General features: G+C 46.1%; 1 protein-coding gene across 2 annotated transcripts; it reads right to left on the bottom strand.

Moving 5' to 3' along the window:
* Positions 1–1,628: 1,628 nt before the first annotated feature.
* On the bottom strand, positions 1,629–5,362 carry ELOVL3 (ELOVL fatty acid elongase 3). 2 transcript variants are annotated; one of them, XM_072620928.1, is made up of 5 exons: positions 5,271–5,362; positions 4,895–4,997; positions 3,442–3,573; positions 2,779–2,930; positions 1,629–2,236 (listed from the first exon to the last, which is right to left on the bottom strand). In XM_072620928.1, the coding sequence occupies exons 2-5, from the start codon at positions 4,978–4,980 to the stop codon at positions 1,800–1,802; spliced, it is 807 nt and encodes a 268-aa protein (XP_072477029.1). In that variant the 5' UTR covers positions 4,981–4,997; positions 5,271–5,362; the 3' UTR covers positions 1,629–1,799. The 2 variants fall into 2 exon arrangements, with proteins under 2 accessions (XP_072477029.1, XP_072477036.1); XM_072620935.1 differs by lacking the exon at positions 5,271–5,362 and adding an exon at positions 5,079–5,260.
* Positions 5,363–13,538: the final 8,176 nt, after the last annotated feature.

Raw genomic sequence — 13,538 nt, 5'->3', positions numbered from 1 at the left:
AGGGCAGCGGACAGATCAGCCCGGCCTTAGACTGCAATTCCCCAGGGCTTGCTCAGCTTCACCCCCTCCGCCCTCCCAGCGCCTGGACTAGAGTCCCCTTTCTCCTCTGGGAAGAATTGGGGCGGGGGGCAGTCCCTGTTCCACTCCCTGGTCTCCACTGTACCCTGAGTGACAAACCGGAGACACAGAAACAGTGGCCTCAAGTCTGAGGCCGGGGAGGGTGGCTAGGTCACTGTGAGCCCCCGGGGGGATATGTGGCGGGGCAAACGTTCCGCGTTCGCCTGCCCGCTCGTCTTGGACCCTGCCAGCTGTCTCCGACACCCTCCGCCTCCCGGTTTAAAAAGAAAAGAAAAGTAATCAAATAAACCGGAGACTCCCCTGCCACCTGTTGATTCAGTCTGGGGTTCAGCCTCCTTGGGCATAATCTAATCCTCCCATCCCTCCTCCCCCAAATAGGACTCCTAACCCTACCTCGCTAGGTGGAGGCATTCAACCTCCACTTCCCTGCCCAACTTCCAAGCCTCAGTTTGCTCTTATATAGAATGGGAAGAGAAGCCTATGGCTTAGTGGGAGAAAAGACCAAGACCAGGGAGTGCTAGCGCAGAGGTAAAGAGAAGCGAGGACCAGCCTACTCCACCTGTCACAATCAATGCGGACGCGGCGCCACCTCGTGGCCGCAACGGGAACTGCCACCAGATCTGGCCTGATCACTCCGGAGATTGGGATAAGGGAATGGTGGAAATAAGAAGATAGTGGGTGTGTGCATTTGTGTGTCACCTCATCATAAACCAAGGGAGTGTGGTGCAGTGGAAAGAGACAGAAGGACCAAGAAGCAGAAGACCTAGGTCCCCAATTCACTAATTTGATGAATAACTTTATCCAAGGACCACTCCCTTCTCTGGACTCATTTCCTCATCTAGTACCACTCTCTCATTTTACCTTCTACTCCTAACATTCTCTGAGTCTATAAGGAACATTTCTTAAGTGATTGTCATCTATTTCTGTTCTCCATGTGTTTATGTTTGCCTGTGTGTGTATGTACATGTAGGCTCCCTGTTCTCATGGCTAATGTTTTCTCTGATAGGTTCCATTTCAGCCAATGCCTCCATATTGTCCACAGTCATCATTGGGGCTAAGGGCTATCAGTGGCCACAGATCTGTCTGTGCTTCTGTGTATATTATTGTTCATACAATTGTGTGGCAGTATTTCTTTCCACATCTTCTCCTAGGCTGACTCCATGTGTCTCTCCTACTCCCAGCCACTGATGTCAAAGTCTCATGCCAAACTTTCTACATGGCCAAAGCAAGTCCCACTCCAAGGAGCACTTCTGGTAGGGAAGAGAAGGCACATTTCTTTTTGATGCTTAATTTTTAAAAATATAGCAAGAAGAATTAAGATTTCTCAATAGAAATATAAATAACTTCAGAAGGTCAGGCTCTGACAGGACCAGCTCTAGCCTCCATCTTACCCAAGGGCCTGAAAAATGGATATTCTCTTTGACCTTCATATTAAAAACAGAAATATCCAATTATGGAGCTTTTTTCTGTGTGTATGTGTGAGAGGGAGTCTCCTAAGTCCCAACCCCACACAACCCCTTTAGCCCAAGGGATAAAGGTGGGAGCACATCTTGTAAATTACCTTTACCTCCCCAGGAACACATTTGAGTAGCAGATCACACAATTATCCCCAGAACCTAACTCTGTCCTTCATTCCCTCCCTCAGGACTTTCCCATCACTGAAAGGTTCCCTTCCAAAGGAGAAGGGTAGTTGGCTCTCTCACTCCTTTAGATCTGTGACTTCACTGGCTCTTGGTCTTGACGTTAGCCTGGACTTGAACAGTTCTGAAGTAGGCCTGGTAAAAGTAGTTCAGGAAGAGGGCAAAGTAAATAAAGTACATTGCAAAAGTCCAGAAGAGGTACTGCTTAGAGTTGTGGCAGTAGCAATCCTGGCGCCAGAGGAAGCTCAGGATGCTAACAGAAGCCCCAACAAACATCTGTGTGATCTGCAGAGTGGTGATGATCATGGGCAGAATTCGGGGAGGTTTCAGACCCAAGGCCTTCACTGTGTAGTAAGAATACATGACAGAATGTACACCATAGTTCATGGTCATGAACCAGAAACCACCTGCCCCACCATTCTTGTAGGCGAAAGATGAATACACTAGCACTGTGCTATGGTGGAACCAGTGCAAGAACAGGAGCTGCTGCTTCCGAAGGATGATGAATGCAGTGTCCCCTGTGGGATGGGAAGAGAGGGTGGGGGAGTCATGACTTGGAAGCCTCATTAGGAACACCTGCCCACTTCCCCACATAGCACTGAGTTCCATTTTGTCCCCACCCCACACCTGAGAAGTGGGAACAGCAGAGAAGGGTAAGTCCTAGAGTGAGAAAAGTGCTTCTGCAGGGTAAGGATCCCAAGGTAAGAGGAAGGTCTATTTTTATTACTCTCAATAATAACACTGATGTCACACTTCATCCTTATAACAACCATATGAGATAGGTAATACAGGTACCATTACCCCCATTCTATAGATGGATTACCTAGAGTTTAGGGAGATTAAGTTCAGGGACATTTCGCTTCTGAACTTCAACTGAACTTGAACCCAGATCTTGAAAGCAAGAGCAGTGTTCTTTTCTCTCTAGTAAACTGCATCTCAGGGTAGGAGCTTCCTGAGAGTAGGAAAAATATTTCTGGGAAGTGGGGAGGGGGTTCCTAGGGTATTCCTAGGTAGGAAGGGAGTGTCCACAGGAACTTGGCTGGTGGAAATTGTAACTTACCAAACTCCACAATTTTGCTGAGAATAAAAAGCGAGGACCAGAAGCGCACAGTGGGGTTTCTTATGAAGCCAGAGTGGCACAAGGAAGTCTTCAACCCCTTCCACATCAATACAGCTCCAAGATATTTCCATGTCCTCACAGCTCCCAGGATGCTGAAATAGGGTTAGCCCAAAGCCAATAAACTCTCCTTCCTTGACTGTCCCTGACCCCAAGTCCCACTTAAAAGAGTGTCCATTTATAGGGGTGAGAGATCTTATAGCCCAAGGGATTAGGAGATCTGAATGGTATGAGAGCCCCAAGGGATTCTGAGAGTGTCAGGGACCATGAGAATATGGATGCAGGCATTCCAGGGGTGTTGAACTCCTCGGAAAGCATTGAAGGGTAGGGAGGCTTGGAGATGAGTGGGGAATGGATTAGGAGACACCAGGGGCAAGAACAAAGAATCCTGGTAAGGAAGGTGGTAGGAATTGGTGGCCCAGAAGGTGGGAGAATATGAGCTTTGTTGTGATCTGAGAAATGGGGGGAAATGGTTAGGGACCACTAGTGATGAAAAGAGTTTGGGAGTATTGGGAGCCCAAGGGATAGACGTGGTGAACCTTAGGGAAATCTAGAACCAATGGAATATAGAATAACCTTAGGAAGAAAGGGACTGGGAGTCAATACCTGAAAATGGCAAGGGAGAAAGACCAAATCGTCAGGGGCAATCGTAGATTGAAGCGTTTTCGGTTCTTCATATATCTCTGCCCCATGAAAATGAACATTAGGTAGATAAAGGCCAAGAGAAAGGATGTTGTCCTGGAAGGATAAGAGAGATGGATTGCTAAGGGAATGAGAAATCTTTTTGGAGTTGGAAAGAACTTTGCCCCCCAAAAATGCCACACCTAAGGTTTGGGAAATATGGGCAATTAAATCTCCTGGTCCTGATAGCATAGTGATTTGTCAAGGAAGGCAGCTGATGTTAAAGGAATCTTGAGATTTCTTCATAACTTTCTAAATATTGAGGGTGCCTTTCTCATCTGTCCCCTTTCTCATTTATACACTCACTAATATCCTGCTCTTTGTTCCCAGCAGACTTCTTGTCTACCTCCTCCACTCTGTGTTGGGACAAGAAAACCACCCCTACATCCATAATCTGACTCTTCTCTCTCCTTCATTACCAGGTCCAGGACCAGCCTTCCATCTGTATGAGAGATTTTGATCGGTAATGGCATGTCTCTCCTCTTCCCAGTCTAGGCATTGGTGTGTGTGTGGCCGGGGGGGGGGGGGGGGGCATGAGAACAAGAAAGCTGAGGGAGGAGAACTAGTGAGCAGAGCAGATATCTCCTCCTTTCCCAGTTCCCTGGACAATGGGGTATTCAGGCCACAAAATGCCAATTGTAAAGGGTGGCTGCTCACTCAGAGGGGCCAACCCCATCCTGAGTCCCTGGTTTCTAGTAGCCCCATGTTCATTTCCACACAGAGAGATTAACAGACAGTTGTACATATGTATATGTATATATATATATGCAGACATATACAGATACACATGCATTTATACCGACAGAAAATCATACATACACCCATAGAGTAACTCTTAGTCCTCCAGGATAAAGTTCTGGAGAGACATATACATAAAGGGAAGAAGGGACCCTCATCAGGACTGGTATTGAGTGTGGCTCATAATTATCATCACTTGAGAGCCAGAGACACCTACAGTCCTCATTGGACACATCTCCATGGCTCTCCCAGTAAGTAAGGTGAGAGGAAAATAGAATATGGGAATAAAGGAAGAGCTAATCCTGATGGGAGATATGGGAAAGGAAAGCAAGTCAATACAGTCTGATTCCCCACTGGCTCTTGCTGTCTGTCTGTCTGTCTCTGTCTCTCTGTCTCTCTGTCTCTGTGTCTGTGTCTGTCTCTGTCTCTGTCTCTGTCTCTCTGTCTCTCTCTGTCTCTCTCTCTCGCCTCTGAGTGGGGAAGAGAAGCAGGAGAGCAGTTCCTTTGGAGATCACTGTCCCACTCCCCAGCCCTCTCTCATAAGTCCCATGACCTGTCTCTTCAGAATCCACGTGGAAACTAAGAATGTAAGTCCTGGCTTCACTTCTGCCTCTCCAACAAGTGAGGGGATTTTACTCACCAATATTCACACAGCAAGGGCCGAAAATCCTTCAGTTTCTCGAATTCGTAGGAATGGATAAGCATCTCTTCCAAGGAGTCGTTCATTTCTATTGCTTCAGGACCTGGGGGAGCAAAAAAAGGGAGTAGATGCGTAGAGAGGAATGCGCGAGGGAATGATTCAAGGATAGAAGGCTCTACCGTACTTAATGTGCCCTAGATGGAATGACACCTGGATCTGTGGAACGAAGACCACTTGAAACCCGCAACCGCGAAGCACTTAAGAGCGGCAAAAGCCCTGCCACAGGAGCCCCTTCACCGTGGTATATATGCTCGCATATCCGAGAGACGGGACAGCGGCCCACAGTCCGGCTTCCCACCCTGCCTCCGGCTGTTACCCAATCTCTGAGCGTGGGCTCGAGTCCGGCCCAGGCCCGGTACTGTCTCCAGTTCCCCGATTGGCTGCCCCAGCAGGGTACCACTCGGACTCCTCCGCTCCTTGGCGCAGTCTGAGGCCCCAGCCTTAAGAGTAAACTCCGCCCCCGCCTCACCCTGCCTCTCCCAGAGGTTCCCAGGCTCTATTTCTGAATACTGACCGCGTCGGTGTCCTGGTCCCCTGAGTCTGTACCTGCGTTCTCCTTTTCCCACCCCCACACCTCCTGGGCAAGCCTGCCCTTTCATCCAGAACCCCCGTCTGGTTAATTAACGCCTCTCTGGCCCCTTTATTGTGTTTGAGGAATTAATCCTTTCCTGTCTGACAGCAAGTGAGAGCGGAGGCAATATATCCCCTACTTCTGCCTCTGAGCAGGCCCTGTGGCAAGGACCAGACTGAAAGCTTTCCCGGGATGGGAAGGCCCATACTAGGGAAGGGTAGAAGGTGAAAAGCAGAATGAACAAAATCTCTAATTAGGACTGGCTGAGCCCACCCACAGAATAAGAGTATGCACCTGAAATTTGGAGGGTCCATTAGGATCCCCCCCCCCCGCCCCCGATCTTTGGGATTTTAGGATTTCGATCTGGAAGGGCATTTCGTCCAGCCCCCCTCATCGTACTCATTACACTTCTCTCTTTGTACCTGCAGCGGGCCACTGAGGATATTTTTCTTTTGAGGGGTTCAAGGGGAGTTAGGAGGATGCAACTAATAGCCAGGTTGTTGTCAATGTTGTTGTTTGGGCAATTGTTGATGAAGCTTTCATATTTCCTTGATCATTTCTGAAGCTTCCTCCACTCCTTGGAGGGAGGCAGTGGAGAGGGGAATAATCAAGTTCACTTCTTGACCTCCCTCCTTACCTGCTCACCTTGCCAGACTAGTCCCAGGGAGGACAGAATGTCCCTATCTCACCTCTCCCAGGCTCAGTGAGCTCCTACCCAGCCAAACCAATCCAATCCAATATAATCTAATCCCGATGGCTGTCCTAAACTAGGTTTTGGGTCCTGAAGAAGATGCTAAGGAAGTAGGTGAAAAGTTACATGACCTTACTACCTGGCTCATATCTATTATTTCAAGTGTATAATCACAGTGGCCTTGAAGGGAAGAAGGGCAGAGTTTATTATCCTCATTTTCCAGGGATTTTGGAAACAGCCAAAGCGGGAAAATGAAATACCCAAGGTCACACAACAAATCAGTCAATATTTCAAACTGAAGCTCAGGCTAGATGTTATACCTGATAATCCAGGGATCCTTCTATCATAAGATGGCAGTCCTTGACATGGTAATATTTAGATAATAATTCAAAATAACACAGAATACAGACAGTGGAGTAGCAAAGGGTGGTATAGTGGAAAGGATGATAAACTAGGAATTGGCAGACCCGAGTTCTAGCCTAGACTGTACCTTCTCAAGGCCTCTAGTCTAGTCCTCTATAGTATAGCTCTTGAAACTACTTCTCTTTTTGGAACCTCAATTACTTCCATTTGTAAAATGCGAGAATTGAACTAGACAATCTACCATTCCATTCCTTTGCAGGCTTAAGAACCTTAATCAGATGAACAAAGAATCAGACATCACAAAGCCCATGATGATTAATTGTCAAATAGATAAGCCAGCCTCACCCCTGCAGAGTTTAGGGCACTGGGGCAAAAAGAGATTCATTGTATACACCGATTGTCCCACTACAGAGAATACTGTACCCCTGCTTCCCCTCCCTCCTCTTCCTCCTAGAGGGAAATCCAGGGCAATATTCAATCAATCGATCAATAAACATTTGGGAAGCACTTATGAGCTGCACTCTAGGACACAGAGAAAAAGCAAGAAACAACCCCTTCCCTCAGAGTTTACATTTAATAGGGGAGACAGTATGCCTATAAACAGATACATGCAAGATACAGAACAATACTAATGGCCAATCTTTACAGAGTCCTTTTGGATTTACACAGTGCTTTTACAAATATTATCTTATTTTATTCTCACAACATCCTTGGGAGGTACCTGCTTTTATTAGCCTCATTTCACAGATGAGGAAATTGAGAAAAGTGAAGTGACCTGTTCAGTAGAATTAGTAAATGTCTGAGGTAGGATTTGAATTTACTTCTTACCGATTTGGGTCTAGCATCCTCTCTAATGCACCACCTACCTGCTTCTACATATAGAAGAGATGGACGTAACCTTAGGGAAAATAGAGATAATTGAAATGGACAGACCGAGACAAGCACAGGCAAGAGTTAATTGAGAATTTGGGAGCATCTTTATTAGCCGGCGACTGTCCACAAAGGAAGCAGCCCTGAACAAAGGTGTGTGTGCCTTTTAAGCATCTTAACACCTCCCAGTACAACCTTGTGGTTCCAATAGCACACATTTTGCACAGAACGGTTTTGACAGGGGTTCCTAGGTGCTGCTAGGCAAGGGGGCACAACAGAGAGGGGGGCCCAGGCAGCTGCTAGGCAAAGGGGTACAACAAAAAGTGTAGCCACTAACAGAAAGTGGCTACTAGGCCCAACCCTGCTTAGAAACTCAATAGACATTATGTCAACCCAGGGGCTCCGGGGGGGGGGGGGGGGGCGGAAATTATGTTCATTTCACTCCCCCCTTTTCATGTAACTAATTTAAACGAGGGACTCATCAGAGTCCAAAGGGGTATAACTGGCTTGACATGTGAACGATGTATCCATGCCTTGCGTCCTCCGACCTTAACCACTGATAAATTTGACAGGATCACTTGAAAAGGCCCAGTCCACTGAGGTTCAAGCGAGGATCCCCGGGGTAGTTGTTGCTTGATATAAAGATTTGAGAGCACTCTGGACCTCACGCAAAGCCTGTAAGGACTTAAGGAGGGCAACATTAGAAAAGCTGGGAAGCCAACACCCAGAATTAACAACTCAAGGAACAACCGGGGGGCTACTCTGAATATGATTTCAAAGAGGGGCCAGAGAGAGAGCCGTGGGATTGGGGGGGGGGTACACCCAGCCCGAAGCAGGGCAAAAGGAAGGAGACTCACCCAGGTCTCGCCAGTTTAAGCTTAGCAATATGCTCCTTCAGGTTCCCATTCATCCTTTCTACCTGGCCTGAACTCTGGGGTCCCAGTACATGTACTCAAGCACTCCACCCTGTCTCCCTTTAAGCAGATGGGACCCAACATATTTTGGGATAAGGGATGAAGTTCTCGGCTTCTGAAACTGCTTCCTGCTGAGACTGGACTTAGAGCTGACCCTGCCTCACAGGATCCCAACATTGGTGCAGTTGGGTCTTTAACCAGTATGAGGAACTTGACAGTTCAGAGGGTGATAGGCGATATTACAGTTCTCAAGAAAGGGGTGTCCCTCCATCAGGTCGGGGAACCTGGTGGAAGGAGGCAACTTACAGACCCTAATGCAGAGAATCCCACTTAATTGCTCATGAGGCTTTAGAAAAGAGGGGAGGGGGAGAAGCAAGACGACAGTACAACAAACAATGGGGAGATCTGAGTGACTTCCAGGTTTCAACTACAGCCCACAGCGCTTTCACAAAGAATGCTGGTAGATGGTAAGGGGGGGAAACCAACTGACAGTCCACAAGCCCTGGATACCTGAAACTCAGGTATCTAAGGAGAAAGGCCTTATGGAAAATTAAATACAGTCCTCACATTCTTTCCCCTATACATTCTTTCCTTCATCTATCCCCTTTATTTACAAGGGGACTATCCCATGTTATAAGTACAGATACAGAGATTTAAGATACAAAGGTAGATCAATGAATTATCTATTCAGAGGTTCCATCTCATGTGGGAAGGGACATCATCTGATGCAGTTTTCTGATCTAGATGCTCCTTCAGTCATCTTCAGCACAGCATCTCTGCACATTCTTTATCTTCTTGTAGAAATCCGGATGTCCACTCTCCTACAATACTGACCCTAATACCATTTCAGATGACCATTCTTAAGCTTTATACCTTTATCACTCTACAAAATCAAAATTGGGACTTTGGCCAATTGTCATATTTAAGAAATCCACATTAGAACCCAGTATTTACATCTTACACTCAGATCTAAAGTCCTAAACCTGATAGCTTAATTTTAGACTTAACCTCAGATGTTCTCCTACCAACAATCTGTTATTTCATAAATCTGATATTAAACTTACAAGACTTTTGACTATAGGAAATTGCCACTAAGAGTAGGGACATTGCAGGGAAACAATATTTCCCTAACTTCATGTCAATTCCAGGCAGGAGCAGATTGTCAGCTGGCATTCAGCCAGGCTTAAAGTCTGCCACGTGTCGTTGGGGAAATTGAGTCAGGAGAATCCTACCTCAGCCCAGGCTGAACAGCCGTTCTCCCAACTTTACCATCACAGGCTTACTGACATCATGGATCAGAGGCTCAGACCACCTTTCTTGCTATCCACACCTGGAGTTAGACTCAGAAGAACAGTCAGTTAATAGTCCCATGACATCTTAGAATAGCAAGTTCCAATAATCAGGTTTCAGATATGACTATAATTTCACATTGGCTAAGGAACATCCTTGACTCTGTCTGAATTCAGGTAGGGGTGAAATTTTCCAATCATGCAGTATCTGTATTATAGCCAGACTCAGGAACAGTCAGGTGGGAAACATTCCTTTATAAAAGGACACAGTGGGGAAACTGACCAGGAGGATCCCATCCTAGATTGAGTCTAGAATTATCCCCTCGGTGTTTCCTCTCCAGATACAAATTTCACCTGATAACAGTACAGGATGCAGGATCACAGTCCCTCTGAGTAACTTGTGGCATATTCTTTCAGATACTAACTTAATGCAGACAACTATACCCAAATTCAAACTTACACAAAAATATTTATGGTCCCAAATATTTTTACCTTAAACAGCAAATTTCACTAATCCCAACTTAAAGCCAAATACAGTTATTTGTATTCCCATGGAGTTGAAATAAGCAATGAAGATTAATGGGATTCATATACATAAGAGATTTCATTTCAGATCCTTCTTTCTCAAATTTAAAACTTGTCCTGATATAAAAGCCAATTGTTACAACTTTTGAGCAAGTCACATTCATTGTTAATGAATTATATAAGCCAAACAATTTTCTTAGGACTGATGACCATGTCCACATGAAAGGGGCCTTGGCAGTTTTACAAAACAAAAGGAATTGGCATGGATCCCATGCCTGCCAACCCCAAACATATAGGAGGACTGTTCTGAATGGGCAGAACCAGTCTAAATAAATTATTATTCCATTCATTCTTTTCCACACATAGTAATCAATTAACAATTTTAGGTTTAGCATTAAAACAGCAGCTTCTTAGCTGTAGCATTTTTTAACAGGCAAAGGTGAAAATACCTGGTTTTCTAAATAACATAGCTAACTTTACACAACTATTCCAACATCTTTTAGTTTCAACAAAATTCAGATTACAAATTGCTTTCTCTAACACCATTTCTGGATTATAGAGTAAAATAAAAATCTTGATGGTTCCAACTCTTACTCAAGAAAATTTCGCATCTGTGTCCACTCCTTAAAAATGTTTTTGAAAGAAAAAGTTCTGAAACTGCAAGTGGAAGTGAGGGAGACTCTGGAACAAAGTCCAGTGGTGCCTAGTCTCCTCCTTTTCACTTGGGAGTTTCACAGTCTTATCTCTGAGGTGTCTTTTCTTTTCTTTTTTTTTCTTTTTCTTTCTTTCTTTCTTTTTTTTTTTGCATTTTCTCCATTTGTCTTCTTCCCCATGTGTGGGGAGGCTTTAGACAGACCTTAAGGTTAGGGTGGGGAATCAAATCTATCCAGATGCTGATATATGGGATCTGATCTGGATGGCCCAGATCCCCATTTACTATTCTCCACACCCATCCTGCAACGGATTTATCAAAAGTCCCCTCAGGTGGCCAATCCACCCCTCAGGTGGGCCACTCTTGTTGACAGAGTAAAGTTAATTTCTCCTTGGAGACTGTGTACCCATAACCAGCTGCAGCTTGTTGGAATTGTTTAAAACACTTTATCATGAACTGCAACAGGGTCTCGGGACCTGAAAGTTTTTGATCCATGAGACCGGGAAAGGAGAGTAAGATACAAAGTCCAATTAAACTGGGGTCAAACAAAAACACAAAACAAGAGACTGACAAAATGCACGGACACAGTTAGACAGTCCAGACTCAAACAAAAACACAAAACAGGAGACCGTCAAAATGCAGAATACAGACTCAGTCAAACAGTCTGGGCTCTCGGAAACCCAAAAATACAGGAGAGCCAGACAGATACAGAGTGCAGAGTCAGTCAAGCGGTCCAGACTCTAGGAACCCCCCAAAATACAGGAGAGCCAGACAGATACAGAGTGCAGAGTCAGTCAAGCAGTCCAGGACTCTCAGAAACCCAAAATACAGGAGAGTCAACACAGGACCTCACGCAGTGTCCCCCGGAGGCCAGTAAGGGCGTTTCCCGCTGCATCCAGCCTCACCACTTACTTCACAAGAGTACTCACCTACACAGACAGGGCACTCAAAATGGCCAGATCAGAAGAATTTTGCTATCGGGAGCCTGGTTCGCATGGCTGTGCTTTGAGATTGGGGCCGGGGAACATCAATCCCGGTGGCCACCCCCTGAAGTCAAAGCACAGTCTGGCCATCCAGGGCAGATGGTTTGTCTGTGCGCACAGAGCCAGAGGCTGTCTCAGTTGAACGGATTGAGAAAAAAAGCACGGGCAGGTTGCCTGTGTACACAGAGGCAAAAGCTGTCTCAGTTGAAAAAGTACACACAGGGGAGCCAAGATGGCGGAGTAGAAAGACACACATACACATAGCTCCGAACCCACAACCTATAGAACAATTACAAAGAAGTAACTCACGGCGAATTCTGCACCCCGAGACCACAGAACATTGGAGCGAGGGAGATTTCTGTTCCGGAGAGACCTGCAAACCTCTCGCAAAAGGTCCTTTGCGCTGCGGACTGGGCGCCGGGACTGGGAGCTGAGTACAGCCCTGCCGTGGCCGTGGCACCGAGAGGAAAAGATCCGAGCTGGCTTCAGGGACGGGATCTCCAGCGGCCGCACAAGTCCCTCCACCCACAGGTGACGGGGGTTGGTGAGAGAGTCTCTTTGGCGGGTCGAGAGGGGAGTGGGGTGCCCCCATAACTCAGGCCCCCCCGCCGGGAGGTAGAAGCTGAGGGGCGGCGGCAGACCGGGGCTCCCCAAGCAGGCAGGAGCCTGGATCCATTGTTGAAGGTCTGTGCATAAACTCCCTGAGGGAACTGAACCTGAGAGGCGGCCCTGCCCCCACCTGAGCATCTGAACTTAATCTCACACTGAATAGCAGCCCTGCCCCCGCCCAAAGCCCTGAGGCTGGAAGCAGCATTTGAATCTCAGACCCCAAGTGCTGGCTGGGAGGATCAGGAGGCAAGGTGGGTGTGAGGAAAATATTCAGAGGTCAAGTCACTGGCTGGGAAAATGCCCAGAAAAGGGAAAAGAAATAAGACTATAGAAGGTTATTTTCTTGGTGAACAGGCATTTCCTCCCTTCCTTTCTGATGAGGAAGAACAATGCTTACCATCAGGCAAAGACACAGAAATCAAGGATTCTGTGTCCCAGCCCACCCAATGGGCTCAGGCCATGGAAGAGCTCAAAAAGAATTTTGAAAATCAAGTTAGAGAGGTGGAGGAAAAACTGGGAAGAGAAATGAGAGACATGAAGTCAAAGCATGAACAGCAGATCAGCTCCCTGCTAAAGGAGACCCAAAAAAATGTTGAAGAAAATAACACCTTGAAAACTAGCCTAACTCAATTGGCAAAAGAGGTTCAAAAAGCCAATGAGGAGAAGAATGCTTTCAAAAGCAGAATTAGCCAAATGGAAAAGGAGATTCAAAAGCTCACTGAAGAAAATAGTTCTTTCAAAATTAGAATGGCACAGATGGAGGCTAAGGACTTTATGAGAAAGCAAGAAATCACAGAACAAAGAGAGAAGAATGGAAAAATGGAAGACAATGTGAAATATCTCATTGGAAAAACAACTGACCTGGAAAATAGATCCAGGAGAGACAATTTAAAAATTATGGGACTACCTGAAAGCCATGATCAAAAGAAGAGCCTAGACATCATCTTCCATGAAATTATCAAGGAAAACTGCCCTGAGATTCTAGAACCAGAGGGCAAAATAAATATTCAAGGAATCCACAGAACACTGCCTGAAAGAGATCCAAAAAGAGAAACTCCTAGGAACATTGTGGCCAAATTCCAGAACTCCCAGGTGAAAGAGAAAATATTGCAAGCAG

This window comes from Notamacropus eugenii, chromosome 1, assembly GCF_028372415.1.
Source record: "Notamacropus eugenii isolate mMacEug1 chromosome 1, mMacEug1.pri_v2, whole genome shotgun sequence".
Classification (NCBI taxonomy): domain Eukaryota; kingdom Metazoa; phylum Chordata; class Mammalia; order Diprotodontia; family Macropodidae; genus Notamacropus; species Notamacropus eugenii.
The sequence above is the reverse complement of the archived record's forward strand: the minus strand, read 5'-3'. Positions and strand labels throughout refer to the sequence as shown.